We start from the raw sequence: 22,107 nt of genomic DNA, 5'->3' as shown, positions 1-22,107 counted from the left end.
TTGCGAGAATATGGCTATGGGTAATTTCAGAATGGAATCCTTGCCAAAACTGAAAACCTTGGATGATAGCTGTAGCTGAAGTGAGTCTCAGTTAAAATTATTTGAAGACTTACATTATCTTCCAGGGCCTTTCCATGTCAAGGTTCTTCTAACAGAAAGCAATTTTTCTCATTTAAGCAGTCTAAATGGTATCCAGGATTTTGGAGAAGTGCTTTCTAACTCTTCCTTTGTAAAAATGCTATGGACTTTGTCTTCTCTGGAAAAACTGTCATAGCTATGGAAAAGTTGAGATCACAGATAAAGCAAGAAATGTGAAATTATTGCCTTTTAAAAACATTACAATTGTAATAAATTTTAAAAATGGGGTTTTAATTTTAATTTGTAAATAATATTCATCTAATATACACATGGTGCACTGGTGATGAAATCTACTTGGACCAAGCTCATTTACAACAGGCACCTTGGTGCGTTGGTCCATATTCATAGGAGACACATTCTCTGTCAGCAGGGGTAATCTATGATAAAGATTTGCACTGCTGCAGAAACGTAGTTCCACATCCTCCTAATTCACACGGATCTGTGAAACTAGACTAGCATTTTTGTCTTCTTGAAAGAAGATGGACTTCGGGTGCAAAAGCCCCTTACAGAGACTGAGGGATATGGTATTGGGAAACAATGTTACATCTGGAACTTGTTTGCTACCATAGACTGAAAAAGGTGGGTCGCATTATACCCAGGATGCTCTGCTTTGCTAAGTTAGGTGAGAAACATTGGCAGAAATAACTTTTTGGCAACATTTGTGCTGGCACTGAGGTATTCCCTCAGGCTTTAAAACTGCAGGTACCTGCAGTGGCCTGTGAAAAAGCAGATATTTTCCTTGGCCTCACAAGGCAGTATCTAACTCTTCCCTGCATGTCACATCTGTCTTTGAAACATTGCAAGACCTGCTGTCAGGCTGGCTTTATGCGTGTTTCTTCTATGAAAGTGCTTGTGTGTGTGTGTGTGGCCATGAGGAGTAAAGGTTCAAACACAATGAAGGAAAGTCTCAGTAATTGTAGTTAAAAGCTTTATGTTCCTAGTCTCTTAACCTGTTTTTTTAAACATGTACAGGTAAAACTAGTAAACAGGATTGTCTAAGTTAGCAATGAATATATGTTACAGATTCCTTAGTTTCACTTCCAAAAGTTAATTTTTGGATGATCTATCACAAAACAGTCTCTTTGCACACATCAGTAGTAACTGAAATGTGAAAACTAATTAATATGTTGCACAGATTATACCAAAGTATTTTTGGTATTGAGGATTTTAAATGCTGGCTGTGGTTTGCTTGTTCTTTTTTTTTTCCAGAACTGGCTAGATCCTTCGAAGGAAATTAAGAGACAAATTCGAAGTAAGTACTTCTGTATTCAGATGTTATGCTCTTTTTTTTCCTCACAGAAATATTCTTCATAAATTTAGTAGCCTGGATGTCAATTGCTTACAGCTTTAAAATAATTTCTATCTGATAGTGATGTATTCACCTTAAAACAGGAAGCAAATCTTCTATTTCCATGTCTTGTCCAAGTAGGGGGAAGAAGAAGGAAGTAGAACTTAATGATTATACTTTATTATATGTTATTATTATATCACTATATTATGATGATTAATCATTATATTATATTAGGAACTAATCACATATATTAATGCCCCAAAATTTTCCCTTGTTTTGTGAGTAATAGCCGATATTTTTGCATCCTGAAACTGTAGATGTTTTTCAACTTTGTGCTGATAGTTGGTTACTGGATGGAGAATGCGATCACACAAAGATGGTGATGATTGTCATAGAACTTTCTTACTTTAAAGAATCACCAGAAGAATATGAACCTACAAAAGGAGAATTAATATGTTTTACAGAAAATGAATATTCTTCAGTACTGATCAGTCCACCATTGACTTTTTTGGTAATGTCCATCATTTTCAGAATGGAGATGGAATAGAAAGCATAATCTTGGAATATCTCACTACAGTACTTTTCAGACTGAATCTGCTTGAAATGCCTTTCTACTTCCTATACTTAGTACATGATGAGTAATTTATTTTACTCTGTTTGCATAAAGCTCTGTCAGAGCTCTTCACTAGCTAGGGAGCGTATGGAGAGTAAATCTAGGTGATACTCTGCTTGAATCTACATATCACAAAATAAGTGGCCACTAAAACATGCTAGACAGCCCCTGTCCTTACTGAACTTATTGTCGTTGCCTTACTCACTTGTGGCCAAACTAGGATTTTTGTTGTTGTTTTGTTTTTAATGGAAACCTTTTGGTAGTACCTGATAGGAAAGTGGGGAGAAGAGGCTTATGATAATATTTAAAAGCCTAGACTTACAACATGAGAATTTAAGCTAAGAATTTGACTGTACTTGTAATTAAGAACAGCAGTGTGTTATTTATAATGACAAACAGATGGTTTCTTTATTGCTGTTAACTCCACATTTTAAGGCAATACTCTTTTTTTCCAGAAGTCATAGTGGTGTTAATTCCTTTTTCTTCACATCTTTGCCCATTGATTAAATCCATTAATAGGAAGGTGTGGTTTATATTCTCATTATAGAAATTAAAGTTACAGAAACATCTTTGGAAGCTGGTTTTTTGATCCAACATGCTTTTGTGTAAGCAAACTAGACCTATTAAAACAGTGAATGTACTAATATGCAATTAGCACCCACACTTTTAATTGAGGAAAAGTTACTGGTATTGGAACTTCTGCAGGTCTTCAGTGAAAATTTATTAGATGTCCAAATATGCAGGCTAAAGGCTGTTTGGTTTTAATAAATGAAAAAAGATGGAGGATGTTGATACTTTTTGTATCAACTTTGCTGATACAAATGTTGATATCTTTTTGTATTCTGTAGCACTTTGCATGCTATCTAGCCTACCAGTTAGTGTCACAAATTTGAAGCGTAAGAACCGACCTGAACATTTTTTGGATGCGCTACACAAAGTTCTTTTTAATACTGTATCACATGCACTACAGAAATATAGGTTAAGGTGGTTTGATTTTCCATACAGCATGAAGACCTACATTTTACACTGAAGAACAAATCCATTGAAAGTTATGGTATAAAGAATCATGATGGGATGTTTTTTTCTCCTCTGGTCTGTAGTATTTCAAAGTTGATAGGCATAATAAAATAAACAGTGAAGTAAGAACATGATTGAAAGGATTTTAAAATGATGCTTGCTTACACCTATGTGCAAGTAATTAGTATAGTGTTAGCTGTGTTCCTCAGCATTAGTCTATTAAAGTTTCCAGAAATTGGAATCTTACTGTAGGCACATTTAATCCTCCAGCTACATAAGTATCAAATAATGAGACTTTTTTCTTTTCAGACTTACTTAATTCTAAATATATTTGTCTTTAATCAAGAATGGAAATCCTGTGTGCAAAAATACTCATTAAATTTAAGATACCTGTAAAACCTATTAGTCCATTTGAAAGTTGAAAATGACCATTGATCAAATGAATTTTTCAACCTGAGATTAGCTTAGTTGGATAGAACCTGGTGCTAAAAAACAAAAAACAAGCCAAGGTTGTGAGTTCAGTCCCCTCTATGGGCCATTCACTTAAGAGCTGGGCTTTCTGATCTTTGTGGGTCCCTTCCAACTCTGAAATTTGGTGATTTCTTTTTCTCTTGTATGGCACAAACTGAGGCACTAGCATGCTAGATAAGTGTATTTGGACAAATACATTGATCTGAACGCATAAAGGTGACACTTTCAGAAATGTAGTTCAACACATCAGTTTGCAACATAATACTTACAATAATCTCTGTCTCTCTTAAATGTGAGCAACATCAATACTCTGCACATTGGGGATGTATGTGCCACCTGTGACTGGAAAAGATGAAATAAGAATCCCGTAGTCTCCCCCAACTCATGTTCTGCAGGCTGTCTCTTGCTGTGACACAGTCCTCAGCCCCTCTGTGAGATCTCTTACTTGTACAGGTTGGCCTTTGGCTGGGCAATTATGTTGGATCTCAGCAATTACTGATGTTACTTCAGCTAATGAACATGATCCACAAATTACTGTCTCTGTTCTCAGGGCTACAAAGGTGACAAAAATCTTGTTTGCTTTCAGCCAGCCTGATCTCTTCAGGAAAGTGAATTCTTGACTTTTTTTAACTCATGTACTTGGCTATCCACTGGCATGTGTTAAAACCTCTAATTACTTCTTTCAGGGACAGGTAGGTAATTATATTTCTGTCACTATCTTTTTGAAAATTGGTACCTCTCAAGTGGATTCAGGCTTTTGCAGAGCTGAGAAACACAGCTAGAATATTATGATGGTACAGGCAATAGCAAATGACCTTCAAATAGTCAAATCTCAGATTACACAGAGGGTGTGTTGGGTCACCCTTACATAAAATGCAATTTGAGAATTTATCGGTTTAAACCAAAGGTAATATTATGTCAATTTAATATTTTTCTAGCCTGCAGCATGGTTAGTATTTTTACTGCAAAAAATACTCCCACATCACATATTTTGTGTTCTATATGTTGTAAGAAATGGAGAGGGTTCAGATGTTCTGAGGACAGAATAGGCTGGAGAACTAAGAGAAGTTTTAATTAATTAGGAAAGAGCTTGCACTTCAGCTGCACAGCTCTGGCTGTCTGATTTTAATGCTAATAAATGTATGGGTATGCTCAGGCATCAAAATATGGTGGTCACTTTATGCAGGTTCACATGATTTTATATCCTTCTATTTTATATATATTTAGCTGTATATCTGTAAGAGTTGTAGCTACTTTTCATCTAAGCTGATTACACTAGAGTCTAGATTGTCATTGTTGAAGAGAACTAAGTACCTGTGCCAAGAGAAGGGTTTCCTTGCAAAAGCTGACATACAAGAGATCATGAGTAAAAGCCAGAAAAAGCCTTTACTGGAAAAAAAACCCTCACTGATTTTTCCCAGTTTAAATGGGATGAATCATGGTAATTGTATGCTGCTAGCTGGTTGGTTATATTGCATTCTTTTCTCTAAGAATGGGCATAAAGTTGCCACAAAAGCATTCTTGTTGTAACAAGCTGGCTAGAAAAATTTTTGACATTTCTGTAGCCCATACAACTGAAAATTAAAACAGAGAGCCTTATCGAGGACAGAATGCTAAATACAATTTTAAATCAGCTTTGGGGTTGGTTTTTTTTTGTTTTGACTACCAACTCTATGAAGAGCCGGCAATAATGTGCATTATTATGTGAGGACAACTATGATTATATGCCTCGTTTGTGCAGTTATAAAAAGTCTTCTTTAATGTGAAATAGAAGTGTAGACTGTGCACATTGTAATAAACTTGCTACTCTGTATTTAGGGGATAAATGTGTTTTCACTAATCAGGTAAAATACATGGTCACCAGCTGTCCAGAAAATATTTAGTAAAAAATCAACCTCAATATTTTTTCCACAAATTAGCAATTTAATCAGTGTAAGTAGAGATACGATTTTTTTTTTTACAAAGCCTGCTCACTCAGAGGATTTATGCACTTTTTTTATAGAGAATATAGTTTTTTCAGGTTTTTTTTTCTTCAAACCACACCTAAGTCTCCTGGCTGCAGTGCTTTCTGAAAGTTAGCTGTAGAAATGCTGACCAGAAAGAGCAATAGTTAAACAGGAATTCATATGTGACTAGTTTAACTGCAATTTCAGACCAGGAAAAACTTGAAGACTGGTTTAGTACCAGTGTGGAAGGACACATCCTTCATCCATTTCTCCAGCTCTGTTAACATGACAGCTCTCCTTGAATGCTTTTTGCCTAGATATTTTGGCCCTACTGCTCATACTCATCACTTTGGTTTACCCAGTATCAGTGTCTTTCCATTAAATTATGCTGATTCCCTGGGAGAGGATGGAAGTAGGTTAATCTAATCCATCTTTAACTGTGTTTGTTATGCTGTATGTGTTCATTATTGTTAGACTTTTTTTCCAAGATATTTTTGTCTTAATTCTGTTTTGCACTGCTTCACAGTAGAAAATGCAATGATAAATGAGACCTCATTTAAGGGTCCTGCCTTATTTTGTAAACAAAAGTGTAAAAAATCTTGATAACTGGGAATGTTAAGATACACTAAAACCCAGAGCTCTCAAAGAGAAATAGTGGCTTAGCAGCCAGGTGTAGAATGAGGTTCACACTTAAATAAAAATTGAAGTGCTTCAGTGAATAGCCATGTCTGAAAAACCAAAATAATTTCTGAAATGTTGGAAGACATTAGAAATTCTGACACACCTCTTTACCTTTAGTATATACGGAATTTCAGAACAGGTTTTTTTTAAGAAAGTAACCTTAAATAATGTCAGCACTTTTTTCTAGCATTGTGTTGAAAGTGGGATTTCAGTCTTTTTGTGTTGCTGTAGAAAGACACATTTTTCAAAGCATGATTTATCTGTGTAATGCAGAGTTCTAAAATAATTTACTGTCCAAAATACTAACATTCTGAAAATGTATTTTAATTATAGATGTGTGATTTAGCTTTCAAATCTTAAAAATTTATTTTCAAACAGAGCTATGACTAAAAGTAACATTTTATTCTTTTTCAAATTATTAATCTAGTTTTAGTCATGTTTTGCTTAAAAAATGCATGTATTATTAACAAGTCTAACATATAAGAATTGAAATATCACTGTTATTGTAGTTGTTTAATGTGGTGTTTACCAGAAAAATATTTTAAAGTAGGAATGGCTAATATTTTTGTCTTCCACACGTTCTCAATGAACAATTTATTATATTTCTGTTACATACAACAACAAAGAGCTCATTTTGATGTATCATGTTGGCAGTTACTGTACAGTCTCTCAATCTAAGTTTAGACAGGAGGAGACTCTTAGCCTTGGAGGAGTTGGAAATAAAAACAAGTTCAATGCAAGTGCCTTTGAATACATAATATCTTAGAAGTGTTAATATATTATGGTCTTTTTCAAGTTTAAAATGTCTTCTGATATTTGTGTAACTTACTGTAAAACATTATTTAAAAATAATTTTAACATGCCAATCTTTGATTATATCTGTGGGGCTCTACCTGCTAATGAAAATAATCTATGGTTCCTAATGGTGTACAGTGAAAAACAGAAAAAAACTTCCTTCGTGATTTCAGCGATTAGGATTTATTCTACTTCCTAACATTTTTCAATAAAGTTTGTTCTTTGCTTACTTGGACTTAATTGAGATTAACAATCAGATATTTCCCATATTTAGGTCTACCTTGGATATTCACCTTTAATGTGAAGTTTTATCCCCCTGATCCGTCACAGTTGACTGAAGACATCACTAGGTATGCACAGGTCCTAATTTTAAATTTTAAATTACTGTTAGTCTAATTTAATAGCCACATAGAATTTCTTCTTCAGTTTCTGGGTACTGTACACTATAGATATTCTTACATACATCAGCTGCTTTTTGGAACAAGTCTGAAAAGTTACAATGAAAACTTCTGGAAAAAAACTGAGCAAGAAGAATTTAATGTTAAGTGGGGATATGATTTGGGCAGCAGGTAAGGTGTGAGTGATAGTATATGAAATAAGCTGGTGGTTTATTGCCAGACTGCTGCTTTCTTATGAAACAAATTAAGGCATGTGGGTCTTGAGCAAAGCTCAAGGGATCCAAGATACTTCAGTAATAATCCAGACTAGGTGGATGAAAATGTGGATTTACACATGTGCTTTAAATAAAGCCACAAAACATAATAGAACCTGAAAATAATTATCTTCCGAACTTAGACAGAAAATACTTGGAATGCAGTGGACACTAAGCACCTAAAAGTAGCACTGCAAGGCTGATAACTGGAGATAGATTGCAGGGAACTGATTCATTTTTCTCACAAGTTACAGGAAACCTAAGTACTTTGGTTTGGAGTTAGCTGACTCTGCTGAAGCAGGATATATGATACATGTTGCATTTGATCAGTCTTCTGCACACAATAAGATAGCTATGCAAATGTGCAGCTAATATATTGCTACAAATAGGGATTTGTGGCATCATCAAAGGCATTTAGTACAAAGTGCATTTACAAGAAGTTGTATGTATTTCCTTGGAAAATTTTCAGTGAGTTGGTTTTTCTATTTCTTGTTCAACTCATAAAAACATTTTTTGGTTATATCTTCAATCTAAGTTTCACTAGTAAGAATTTATTTCACTTATATTTTTAAAAAAATCTCTGCTAAGGTGGGCATGTCTGCTGATGTTTAACTTGGTAAATTTGGTGGAAGGCTGTATACAGTACCTGAAAGATTGAATTCTAATACATACCTAGTTTAAGAAATGTAATTGTGATTTCAGTACTACAGAAACTGGATTTCTCTTGTATTACATGACATGTAATGCATGACATGCATGTGAACTGCAAGGGATATAAAAGTTGGAGTTTCAAGGCCAAAGGGAAATATCAAAAAAATGCGTAGCTTATATTTTTAAACCATAGATACCTACAGGCTACAATGTGAACTAAATGAGTTCCTAAGTCATCTTTTGTTTAAAACTAGATAGCTTTTTATTCATTTATACTGGAAATCAGAATTCTTCCTGCTTTTCACATTTTTAATGAAAATTATATTGACCCATAAAAATCAAGTGAAATTTACTGTGTGGTAATAACGCTCAAATAATATAATGTCATTATTAATGTATTTGCTTACTTTAAAACATGCTTACCCAGTTACACGCATCTTGATGAATTCTGCCATATTTCTCATTATCTGTCATAGGTAACCCTTTCTTTGTTCTTCTTTCTCTTTGGTTGTTTTTTTCTCATTTGTCTTGCAGGTATTTCTTGTGCCTACAGCTTCGCCAGGATATTGTATCTGGCCGACTGCCATGTTCTTTTGTGACTCACGCCCTCCTTGGTTCATATACCCTGCAGGCTGAGCTGGGTGATCATGACCCAGAGGAGCACAGCAGTGATTATATCAGTGAATTCCAGTTTGCACCCAATCAGACCCAAGAAATGGAAGAGAAAGTGGCTGAGCTACACAAAACACACAGGTATGTCAGATACAGTGGGATTAAAAGAAGTCATCATGCTTTGTCACATTTATGTCAGTTCTCCCTTAGGAGTATGTGTAAATCTGCTGAGGTAAACATATTGTTACTTTGGAAATCATTTCTTACGTAACTAAAAGCTCTTACTTTGGTGTGTTTAGAAAGTTGAGTTTGAAAACAGTAGTTGCACTAAAGTCTTATTAGAGAACTTTTGGAAAAAAGTATTTTTATATGAATTAGTTTCATATAAAACTAATTCATGCATGCATGCATCTGTTTGAATGAGTGAAGGTGGAAATCTGTACTCAAGTAAAATAATATGCTGTGAAAGAACACGTTTCCTGTAGAGCAAAAATGTTCTTGATACCTTATAAACTGAGGTTTTTCTATCAGTCTGAATTCCAGGATTCCACTCAGTTTTGACACTCGTTTTTTTTGCCAATAAACTCAAAGCTTGTTCAATGGTTTTAGGGGCTTGACTCCAGCACAGGCGGATTCCCAGTTCCTAGAAAATGCTAAGAGACTCTCCATGTATGGAGTGGATTTACATCATGCCAAGGTATTGGGGATTGGGTTTGTTTGGTTTCGTTTTAGGATAGACATGCTAAGTACTAAAAAAAATACTATATATATAGATTATTTTTTAAAAGGCCATATGCTTAATTTTTAGCTGTAGGCCGTTATCTCTTGGTTATAATAATTACTCAGTTTACAACTCTAACATCAGTAGAATGTTAGAGTTGTAAATTTATATATATTTAGAGTTGTAAATTTATATATATTTATTTTATTTAGTGCATAGACATGTGCAACTTGGAAATAACATTTCACTCCTAAGAGCAAATAAAAACATTTAAAATGTCATATTTTCTATGCTGAGGAGATGCAAGGCCAATAAAGTAAAGCATAAAAGAACATGTAATTGTTTTCATAGTACCATGAGAATTAAAAACAATATGAGGGGGAGGTCGTGGGGGAGGATTTTGGTGCTTTTTCCACTTCCTGGGGTAGATCAAATAAAATTTTAATTTCAAATGGGAATTTTTTAAAATTTTTTTTTTTTTGTTAAGACCTCAGAAGACAAACTAATAACCTCCTCCCACTCCCTCTCATAAATCCAGAATCTCAAAATCATTAGGAAATTTAAAGTATTGCAAGCATATCAGTCTTGCATTTAAAAAAAGAAAACAAAGACTTTTAAGTACTGGAGAAATACGGTTAAATTTTGTTTTGTTAATTTTGCCAGTGAAGCAACTCCATAATGACTGTGTTGGCATTTGATGTAGTTGATCAGTTGTTGGGGAGGACATGAGATTCTGCTGTATTGTGTAGTGTATCAGTAAGTGATTCGTTTTGTAGCCTGTAAAACTTGCATCAAATGCTGCCAGTGAAAGAGAATGCTCAGAAACCTGTCCATTACCTCCTCTATCTTTGCTGGAATAGTACATGACTGTACTGGTCACCTTGATCACCAGCTTGTTCAGACTTCCACTGACTGCTTTAAGTGGGACAGGCCTGGTTTTCATTTTTCTGCTTTTAATATTTGTTGAAATTATTGCTAGCACACACACTGGCCATACCTTTCCTGCTTTTAAGTTGTTAACTTAGTCCCTATTACCAGAATATTGAAGAATTTCCCAGAACTGTGGCATATGAATGCCAAAACCATTACTTGGAGTCCAAAGTCTTTCCTATAAAATGAATATACTTGGCTATTTCTGATTCAAGAATCTCATTGTCAGAGTCAGGCTTGAATATGAAACGTGTCCCATTTACAATATTCCCTCAAGGTATGTCAGCAATAATTACTTGTTTGGAATGTTATTGAAGTGATTTTTATGAAATTGTCTCACACCTGGTAGGATTCTGAAGGTGTGGATATCATGCTGGGTGTCTGTGCTAATGGCCTGCTGATTTACAAAGACAGACTCCGGATCAACCGCTTCGCTTGGCCAAAAATTCTGAAGATTTCCTACAAGCGAAGTAATTTCTACATCAAAGTCAGGCCTGCAGAAGTAAGTAGGACCTTTCAGTCTTGTTTCTTTTGTGAGATCATTTCTGTCCAGCAATAAGAAAACATCCTCATTTTTTCCACATCTGTCCTTATAAGCTTATGATATATTCAAACAGAACTTATGATTGTTTTTCCTCTTCAGATTCTAATGATTGTATTAAACACCTTTCTTTATTAGTAAAGGCAAACCAAGAAGATCTATTTTATTTAAGTAAAATTCTTTTAAAAGGCTGGAAATTCTGATATTTTTCAAAAAGTTTTAAAAAATCTTATGAAATCTTATGTGAGGAATATTAAAGCTTTATGCAGTAATGGAATTGTCTGAACTCTACCTCTTAATTAATAGCCAGCTTAAGCAAATGGATTCATTTATTTGTGGATTCTTTCCAGCTGGAACAGTTTGAGAGCACTATTGGGTTCAAACTGCCAAACCATCGTGCTGCTAAAAGGTTATGGAAGGTTTGTGTGGAGCACCATACTTTCTTCAGGTAAATGATAATTCTCTCCTTCCCCCACTTTGCAAGGTGTACTCCTATGTTTCTTTTAAAGGATAGAGGAAAGTAAAGCTTTCCCCCTTCTTTGCCCCTTGCAGTATCACCTCTTAGACAGAAGATACCCTGACAATAATTGACCCCAAATTACCAATTCCTAAAGTCTCAAGTACAATTAACTGCTTTATCAAAACTTTCAGAATGCTAAGAGGATGGAACTAAACAAGTGGTCATGGAGCACTGGAGGTGTGCAAGAACTGTCAGGCCTCAATCCTGTGCCATGTGCTCTGCAATGACCCTGCTTGAGCAGGGAGGTTGGACCAGATGACCCACAGTGGTCCCTTCCAACCTGATACATTCTGTGATTTGTGGTAAGATTTCCTGACAGACTGACTTTTCAGAATGACTATCTAAAAAGCCCTTATACATCATCACAGAAGCTCTTAGAGCTTTACAGTAATCTTCATTCAATTAATTTCAACATTCTGCTGAGTGTAAATGCTTCTAGCTGAATTTTTCTTTATTTATGAACTAGGTTAAGTTCACAGTCATTCTTCAAAAAGAACATAATTACTTTAAACAGATTATTTGTTTATGTAATAATCTATAACATCCTCTGCATTTTTTTCTCCAGCAATGAGGAACACAGAATTCTGAATTGGTCATTGAAACTATGATCTATTTGTAAATGAGCACCTTAACAAGTGGCCAAGAGTTGTTCCTCTGTCTATTTCCTTCACTGAAAAGGATTTTGACATTATTTCATTTTTATGACACACATTCCATGAAGGTGTACCTATGCCCCCTGTAGCCTAGGAGTCACAGATTTAGGTTGAGTGTCCTATGAATTGGATAGGCATTGAATCTTAGTTTTTTCTTCAAAACACAGTACCTAGGGTGTGTAATGGTAAGTTTTCTCCTTCAGTAGCCTGTTTGTTTTAAAAAAAAAAAAATTTGTATTTTAAAGTAGATGCAATCCTGTTGCTGAATATATTTGCTAGACAGAACTTCAGAGAACTTGGGGACCAGGAGGCCTAAGCAGATGATTACTGAAACTGGATGGTTTTCAGTATTCAGATTTTCACTGATTGTAGCATGTTCTTGAATGCAAAGGCAGAACTTATGCTGAAATTGCCAAATCTCAGCATAAATCAGTCTCCAAATGCTTAATTTAGAAGCACTTATTTTTTAAATGCTGATCAGAGATTTTTTTTTTTCATGTTGATAGAATTCATTTATTAACACAGTCCAGGATTCTATTCTTATTGAAAATTTGAAGTCTGCTTTGGCTGGTGGTGTCTGTTACCACAAATAGCATCCAGTTCTGTCCATAGTGAAAAGTTTATTAATACTCTTCAAACAACTCATGCAGTGATTTGCTTTGATGGTAAGATGTATTTCCTAGTTTTATAATAATAAAATAGACCTCAATAAGGAAAAAGCAAATCTTATGAAAGTCAAAAATCCTAAACTGACAACTACCATTTGCAAGTCTGAAAGCTTTCAGGAGCATTAATAGCTATGAAATAACCTTACTACAGAAATACTGACATAATAAAAATAATTGGATTTTATTCCAATCAGAAGTGGCTTTTCCTAACCAGGAATGACATTATAACAAGAATTATGTAACAAATACTTGAACCATTCTGTAAATCTATATACTCCACTGATGTCATCAGGGAGAAAATCCTCAGAACCTCTCATCCTGATTTAAAAACAGTAAAATAAAGCCAGCTCTATCTCCCTTCAAAGATAAACACCAGAAAGCAATTGCAGTTCAAGAGACTGTAGCTCATCCAGAGCATGTGTAAAGCTCGTGTATGATGCCACAGTAAATTGTATACAGTTTAGATTTATTTTTAGCTTTTTATTTATTTATTTTTAGCTTCCAAATCTCTTAGCATGCCCTATATAACATGGTAAGATTCCTTGTGTTTTCTTACGTAATGTTTCAGTTTATCTCAAATAATCACATTAAGATCTGTTTTCTTATAATGTATAGGAAATTCACTAGTATATGAAGTTATTTATAAAAATTGTAATGAACTGTATTGAAAATGACTACCAAAGGGCATTGTATTCACTTGTTATCAGCTCAAACTTAGAGGATTCCAGTAGCATTTTCAAAGAGCAGCAATCTACATAAAAAATGCAGTCAAACCATATATCTGCATAAAAATTTTGAGGTAACCTTAGTTGGCAGCTCTGGATCTTAACCAGTGTCTGCAGAAATGTGCTTTTATTTCTGCTTTATGATATTTTAGTTGATATTTTCATGATTTTTTCAGTGTCTCCTCAGAATGTCTTAAAATGCACAGTTTTCAGTTATTTATGTAATTAAACATGTAATACAAAAATCCATTCAAATGCTCTTAATCAGGAAATAATTAGTTCTCTTGTTTTTTCCACATTAAGAGATTAAAAGTTTATCTCAGCAGGGTGGAAGATAAAAATGGCAGTTAATACTGCAACCTTGCCAATAATGGAAAATCAAGAATTGAAGGAACCTTGAAAAAACCCTTTTAGCCTTCTTCATCTTAGTACATAATGCACTTCCTTTTGGAAATAATGGGGAGAAGGATTGTCTTGAATTCTTTTCTTTATAAATGTTGAAACAAATTAAGATTTAGTGCCCCAGTAAACATCCCCTCTTAGGGAAAAAGGGGGAAGGTGTTTCTAAGATTTAGGTTTACTTCTCATTTCCTACTCTGATTTGACTGATAAAAAATTAAATTAATTTTTTCCCAAGTCTTGTCTGTTTTGCTCATGAGGGCAATTGGTGAATGATGTCTCCCTGTCCTTATCTCACCCATAAGCTGCTTGTTACATTTATCTCTCTTTTGTCCAGCTGGGAAAGGAGAGTGGGGGGGGCCCAGTTAATCAGCCGGGGTCAGCTCACTCTTCTGTTTGCTAGGTATCTGAAAATTCTCCAGTTTTGCTGAAACACATTTAGAATGATTGTTGTAGTCTTCAGAACCCAGTACTGGATACTGCCTTAACATATATTGGATTGGATTCCGCTGACACAGATATTTCTGTGCAAGTGCTCAGAAGAGGAGAACAAAGTCAGCAAGTTTGAACTCTTGCGTGCCCATCTGTGCCATTCTCAGTACAAACAGCATGTGAATTGCTGGTTCTGCTTGAAAGAAGTTGATGTTCAGTGAGCTGCTCATTCTTTGCAAATTCTCAAATCAAGAAGCTTTGTCTGCAATAATCTGATAGTTTTATACAGAGAGAAAGTAGGCCATGATGTGTGAGCATGTATTTGCAGCATTACATTGATCCAGGAAACAACCTCAAAGACCTTTCCAGAGAAGTGGGGACTGGGAAGAGTTCTTGCAGTGATGACTGTTTGCCTTATCAGCAAGAATGGCAGTGGACCCTCAGTGTTGCAGTTGATGGTCAGATTTCAGAAACAAAGCACAAGCAATAGGGTTAGATAAGTCCTCATACTGAAGGAAATTCAGGGATGTAGAAAGGACCTGTCTTCAAACTCATGTGATGGTGGTACAGAATCACAGAATCAACCAGGTCTTGGAAAAGACCTTGGAGATCATCAAGACAAACCTGTGACCTAACATCACCTTATCAACTAAACCATGGCACTAAGTGCCACATCCAGTCTTTCTTTAAACACCTCCAGGGACAGTGACTCCACCAGCTCCCTAGGTAGCCCATTCTGAACTTTCTGACAAGGACTCCAACATTTATGGTACAAACATACATAGCCAGCATTAACAGTACGTGTAACCCTCTTTCTCACCCTTTTCACAATATGCTTCTTCGCCCCACTCCTTATATCCAGCAAACATCAACCTATATAATTTTACCAATGGCATTGTAAAGAAACTAGAGTCTGAATGTAAACTGTCAAACTTGTTGCTGTTGGGTAACAACTCTCCAGTCTTCTCAATCTCTTTTCACTTGATACTCCCTTTTATACAGCTTTGAGATACCATTCCCTAACGTGGAAGAAGAGCAGCTGCTGTATTGGTACCTCAGAATATAGGAAAGGCAGTGGAAGTGGAATGTATAGCTTTTACTATAAGTAGCATTCTAAGGAGAGATCTGAGAGGTTACATGACCTATAATAGCTTCAGCTTTCTACAAAAAATGAAAATTTAACCAAGATAGCACCAAAATACAGGAGTCCCAGATGCTTCGTCATACCGTGGAAAAAATGTGATGGGTATCAGTATCACTCCAACTGCAAACAATAAATAACATGCATTGTTTGAAAGGTCTTTGAAGAGCTTACAGTAGAATCCTTTCTTGGAGAGCACAAGCTGAAGTACAATAAGTAGGTTCAAATCGCCTCATTAAATACTTAAAATAAAGCCTTTTAAACTGACTTTTCTCATATTTCCCTTTCAGACTTCTATCACCAGAACAGCCTCCAAAAGCAAAGTTTCTGACCTTGGGTTCCAAGTTCCGCTACAGCGGCCGTACGCAGGCGCAGACACGACAGGCCAGCAACCTCATAGACAGACCAGCTCCGTACTTCGAACGCACCTCCAGCAAACGTGTTTCCAGAAGCCTTGATGGAGGTATGAAATTTCACTTATTTTTTCAGTGTTGTGATTACATTATGTGTTGCCATTCTGACCTGACCAACATTCAGAAATGTTAACGTTAAGGATGGCCAGAAGGTCATTTGATAGATTTATGAATTTCAATTTCTAAAGCCAGTTTAGGTACTTGTCAGTGTTAGGTGACCTAAACATTAAGTTCAGTCACTTCCTAAATGGCATAGCACTGCTGTGGATATGTGGAGGTCACTATAATGGGTACGTAGCATCTATACACACTACTCATACCTCTTTGAAGGCATAGGCACACACTACAGTATCTTAATAAAATTGTTGGGTGTGTGGCATCTTTTGAGATCTGGGCTGGCCTGAGCTTCTCTAAACAGAAAAGGCTGAACTAATTGTTTCTTAGAGTTTTCCATGATTTTGCTCAGTATATTGCTATCCTAGTATATTTATTCAGTACTTCAGTGTTTAGTTATACGTTTTTATGTTCGCTTTGAATAGCTAAAGGTTTTTTTTGTCATTACTGGTATTTGGTCTTTTTGAGCAGAAATATCTTCTAGTTTCCTTTATTGGAAACAGGCACCCTTTCCAAGGGCAGGTATAGCAGCACTGTGTGTGACAGATGTAATAGCACATGTCTTACTCAAAATCACTTCTGCAATAATATATAATAGAAAAACACTCAGCAAAATAACATGAAGCTTGACTTAGATTCAGGCATGCACAACCTCATCGGAATAAAAGTGAACCGAGACAGATGTGAGTTTAGCTACAATTGAGCTGTCAACTTTATCTTTTTTTTTAAAAAAAAAGAATCTTTTACTTACTTAGAAGAGTTTTACTTCTGCAAATATTCATTCTCTGTACTACGACAAATGAACGAACTGTGACACTTGCTTGGGAAACCTACCAAGTCTTACATTCTGAGAACTAAAGTAAATATATGAGACAAAAGTCCTTTCACCAGTATAGCATGTGATGACTTCTTGTGGCAACCAAAAAACCCATCACCACATCAGTGTTACTGAGCCTGGTTTTGTTCCCCTTCTTCTTTTGGCTACAAACAATTTGAATTCTTCACAAGTCTCAACTGTTTTATAATGAAGCCTCTCTGGCATCCCTTGTGTATTATCTACAGAATACAGGCACGCAGGCATGTGTATTCAGGCCCTAACTTTCACTCTTACAGAAGCATCAGGGTCAAAATTTTGAGCATGATAAAACATTGTTCTGAAAGCAGCTTTGCACAAAAGGATCTGGAGACTCCTGTGGAACACGTTGAGCACGAGTCAACAGGAGAATGCCGACGGTATCCTGGGCTATATTAGCAAAAGCGTAGCCGGCACATCAGAAGAAATTCTTGTTTCTCTCTATTCAGTACTTTCTGAGACTGTGCCTGAAATACTGTGTTCGTCTTTGGGCTCCACAGTACTAGATGGGCAGTGACATACTGCAAAGAGCCCAGTAAGGAGCAGCAAGCTGGCCAGAGGCCTGGGGGCCTGTGATATATCAGAAGAAGCTGAGGGGCTGTGGTCCTTCAGCTTTAAAAGGAGAAGGCTGCAATGAGGTATTGCTGTCCACAGCTACTGACAGGGAACCTATAGAAAACACAGAGCCATGTGTTTCTCAGAGGCGCCTGGTGATAAGGCAGTGGGGTGTGTCTGCAAGTTGAGACACAGCAGATTTCAGTTACAAGTAACAAATTTTTGCTTATTTTAAAAGACCATGGAGGTACTTAAAACTCAACTGGAGAAGCCCTTGAGCAACCTGGTCTACTTTGACTTGCTCTGAGCAGGGGTTTGGGCTAGCTGACCTCCGGATGTTCCTTCCAACCTAAGTTACACTGAAACTGACTTGGGGAACCTGAACGATGTATACCCAAGAAATGCTCTATTTGCCACCCATGAAGGGATCAGAAGATTAAGTTACAGAACTTACAGAGGCTCCCCAAAAGCCCTACATCCCAAATGCCACATTTCCCATTAGGTGGGCTTGGCTTCTTAGCATCTTAAGGGAGTCTCTGGTGTGAAGCTTACGCTTTTTAAAAGAGGATATCCCTCAAAGGTACTCTAAGAAACACCTTCCTCTCAACTTTCTGCGCCTCAGCTTTGTAAAGCCAAGGCATGTGGAGGTATTACAGAATATTACTAAATGAATTAAATTTGTATCAAAGTATTATTTATTAAAACTCCTTCATTTAATGAATTCTCTTCTATTTCATTACTATTATTTTGATTAAGCCAGTCATCATGATTTAAAAAAGAGCCATCCTACTCGTTAGTCCTGTTAGGCTGAGTCAAATAAGAGGAAGATAATTTAAGTCCTTTCACTCTCTTGTGCTTTGACTATATTCAAGTATACTTCCTTAGTATTTCCCCCTTCCGTTTTTTGCAAGCATATAGGGAGGAAAGTTCTTATTTTCACTGAGCTGATTGGGCAGTTTTGCTAAGGTTCCAGTGAAGAATACTGTGACAGTTATATGCATAGCTATTTCTAGATTGCATTGAAGTAGTCCTCTCAAACAGTGAATTTCCACAAAATACTCTTTCATATTTCTCTCTCTTTTTTTAATGGTGATTTATACACCCAAAAGAGCAAGACCTTCAATTTCTCTTCCAAGACTAATCAAGAAGTTGATAAATACTTGTCTGATACTATGAGGGTCTTTTCCATACATAATAAGTGCAAGTTTTATGATGAAGTGGTTTGCTGTTCATACCAGTGCAATGAGAACAACAGACTTTTTGTAAAGCCAAGAAACTGAAAAATACTGTATCACTCACAATGGATCAATACTAGCCTGTACTGATCATTGCTGATATAACCATAAAGTGTATTTCCTAAGAAGATTTAAAACCAAAAAGTTTCAGCTTATCCAAATTAGCCAAAATTATTTTGTTCTATAATAGCTCCCATGGGTATTTCAGACCAAAGTCTTGTAAGAGACTTCTCTGCTACTGGAGGGCAGGCTGCTGGAGATAAAATCATTGATCTTGAAGCTGCTGGTCAGGCCAAGTTAAAAGAAGGTGGCAGAGAAGAAGATGAAAGTCCACTCAAAACTCCACAATTAGAATTGACTCAGGATGGAAAGGTATGTCTGACTTTCACACGAAAATTATTTATTCATGTGAATGTGTGCATCCATGTGAGGTTATTTAGTGTCTATCAGTTCTGAGTGTCATATAAAACACTATATTAAAATATTAAAGGAAAATTGTCAAGTGCTTTCTGTGTGTTTAACTTAATGTAAGCATATGTAAGCAAAAGACAATACAAACTTCTAAATGGCACTGACCTAGAGTTTCTTTTATTGCTGTAAATCTAATTTAAATGTTCAATAAGCTTGCATGAGTTCTTGAAAGAATGTTTCAAAGGGTAAATAATGTTTTATTCACTTCCTTATTTTGTTTAGACTTGAATAAAAATGTTAATATACCATGGTTGTGTACACTCTGCAAAGTTGGGTATATTATGATTGAGTTTAATTACCATAGGTAACAATTTTGTTTTAGTAGCCATTGCTGAATTATTTCATCCTTTAAAAACTTGTATGTTGACTAAGGTATAGATTTCTGTGAAAAGTTAAGTACTGTGATCTGTTCCTGTTGCAAATGTTTGCTTGTCTTGTTTGTTTGAGCTACTGGGAGAATAGGTAAAAAAAAATGATTAATATTCTGTATGATTTGATGTCAAAGTTCCCTCCCAAAGTGCCATGTAAAATCTGCTGCTCTTTCTCTCTTGGAGATCATTTCTATTTCAGCAATTCTCTAGAACTTAGTTTAATATTTAAAGAGTAATTTTGTCCCCAAACAAGTTAGCTACCCATTTTATTCTTGGTGAGGCTGCTGAGTTTCTCTGTGCAGTTCATATGTTCCCACTGCATTCAAGTGTAGGAAGAGAACAAATACCACAGCTGCATTTTTTTTTTTGTTTGCTGGCAAGTTGAAATAATTTTGAAATAGATGAGAAAAAATGCACACACTGTTTCTTTATGGGAGAAAAAGGGTAAAATAAATTACGATGTTTTGCCTTTGGGCTTGATAAAATAGTGATTCTCCCTTGTTTTCAAAGTCGTGTAACTTTAAATATTGTAACCAAAACAGTGGTGGAGGGGAAGGCAGTATTTTGGGAGGTTGTTCCAGGAAGCTGTTCAGTACAGTTTTGTTACACATGCTCATTCTGTGAACAGCTTTTCCTCTTTCCCCTAGTGCAAATGCTTCTTTTCCTTTCTAGTTCTCTTTAAGTCTTAGAGAAAACAGTTATAAACCCAAGAAGTGCCAGCTTGTCTTTCGTATACTGCACTGTCCTCTGACCTTTTTGCCGAAGCTCTCAATGTCTGTCTGCTTCCATCTGTTTTAGGCGACTATTACAGTTCAAAAGTGCACAGTTCTTTACAGCCTGAGAACAGAACATTTGTAATGGGTTCCTTTCATAATCCACAGAAGTAAACAAGTTGGCTGCTTGTAAAACACAGCAGGATTTTTATTTTTTATTTCTATTGCGTTAGTAAAGCTATCCCTTCTTCTAAGTAAAAGTTTTCACTAACTAATAATTTCTCTTTTTTCCCCTCTTCATGTGCCTTCAAACTTGCATTTTTGTTGTGCTTTCATTTTCCACTGTGCACAGAATTTCTTACTTCAGCTCACTCACATACACCCGTCATCACTGCCCATCCATTCTGTGTCATCCCATCTCACAAACTTGTCACTTGTCCCCGAGATCGACATGCTTTCAGATATTTCAGAGGAAGATCCCTTTGAAGAGCCCCTCCTTACCATTCCAGACATTTCAGAGTGCAATTCCATGGAACAAACATCAGATCATGATAAAACCAGAACAGCTTCACCAATTAATACGTTTGATACCTCTATGAGACCCCTAGCTAGTCGAGGCTCCCCCCCTGTTGAGGGAAGAATCCATGCAAATGACTACAAAAGCACTGAGTTGTGCGTCTCATTCAGCTTCTTCAGATGCCTTTCTTTTAGTTTCCGTTCGCTGCTTGATGAGGATGGCTATATTACTTTACCTAGCCTTCCTGATGTTTGCATTTCTTTCCTCCCACCTGGCCTTCAGCACTATATTCCTATTACCTCTCCTTCTTTCATCCCCTCTTTTCTCCTTGTCTTTGTCCTGCTTCTGTCTGCTTTCCAGTCTATTCCTTTTTCACTCACATTTTCCCTTCCTCTCGCTCTGTCCCTCTGCTACCTGGAGCCTAAGGTGACTTCCTTTAGCTCTAATGGCAATGACCTGAATGACAAAGCAGAGGAAGAGGAGGTGTGTAATTTTGCTGCTTAAATGTTGACACTTGCACATTGCATTTATGCTTGTTCTCAAGAGGCTTGCTCAGTTTTGCACATTTCCTAGTTTAGAGGTGTGTCTATGTACATGCCTGTAAATACATATATAATACACAAATGCACGTGTGTATATCTGTATCTTTTTAGCATTTCTCATTTGTGAAAAATTGCCATTGTGGGGTTTTTAGTCAATAGATAGCTTATGGTTTTTCTGCCTAATTTCCTACAGCATGCATAATCTCATGGAATTCCATGGATACTGAGCTGCAGGTGGACTTGCATTGTAGTTCAAAATGTTAAAGAGCACATAAAACTGAATACTGAAAGTGCTCTGTGTTACAGTAGAGATGTTCTTTGATACTATTTGCAAGTTCTATTTGCACTGTCTATTGGTTTTAAAATGCCTGTCTCCTGCATGCATTGACTGGAATGCACATCTCTGAAGTTCTGTTTAGATCTGAAAAATGAAGTTCCTAAAAGCTGAATTCAGAAAATCACAGATACTTTAAAATCAGTGTTTTGATTTCAGATGTTTCAGCTCTACAAGGATGTGTGCAAAGCTGAGTTCTGTCCAAGGCACTTTTTCTTTTTTACATGCTTTGATTAATCTCTAGCGGCAGTTGAGACGATTTCATTCATTAGCTGGGATTGCAGGTTATGTCAGACTGTATCACTGAAATCTGAGCATTCTTTGGAATACACTGCTAAAATGTACAGAAGCCTCAGTCACACCAGCATGTTGCTCTGATCATCTGGAGTGGC

At 36.1% G+C, this 22,107-nt stretch overlaps 1 protein-coding gene across 5 annotated transcripts in view; it reads left to right on the top strand.

Moving 5' to 3' along the window:
* The window catches only part of EPB41L2 (erythrocyte membrane protein band 4.1 like 2), a 103,936-nt gene that overhangs the window by 64,966 nt on the left and 16,863 nt on the right, over nt 1-22,107 (top strand). For 4 of the 5 annotated variants that reach the window (XM_041470152.1, XM_041470157.1, XM_041470156.1 and 1 more), the window contains exons 6-13: nt 1,348-1,390; nt 7,227-7,302; nt 8,790-9,008; nt 9,477-9,564; nt 10,868-11,020; nt 11,410-11,507; nt 15,888-16,060; nt 18,958-19,139. In XM_041470152.1, the coding sequence (XP_041326086.1) occupies nt 1,348-1,390; nt 7,227-7,302; nt 8,790-9,008; nt 9,477-9,564; nt 10,868-11,020; nt 11,410-11,507; nt 15,888-16,060; nt 18,958-19,139 (1,032 nt within the window). The remainder of the gene's footprint in view (nt 1-1,347; nt 1,391-7,226; nt 7,303-8,789; nt 9,009-9,476; nt 9,565-10,867; nt 11,021-11,409; nt 11,508-15,887; nt 16,061-18,957; nt 19,140-22,107) is intronic. The other variant, XM_041470155.1, reaches the window with a different exon arrangement.

The sequence above is a fragment of the Pyrgilauda ruficollis genome, unplaced genomic scaffold, assembly GCF_017590135.1.
Source record: "Pyrgilauda ruficollis isolate IOZ18807 unplaced genomic scaffold, ASM1759013v1 scaffold24, whole genome shotgun sequence".
Lineage (NCBI taxonomy): Eukaryota > Metazoa > Chordata > Aves > Passeriformes > Passeridae > Pyrgilauda > Pyrgilauda ruficollis.
Note: the sequence above shows the minus strand (reverse complement) of the source record. Positions and strands in the feature narration are given on the sequence as shown.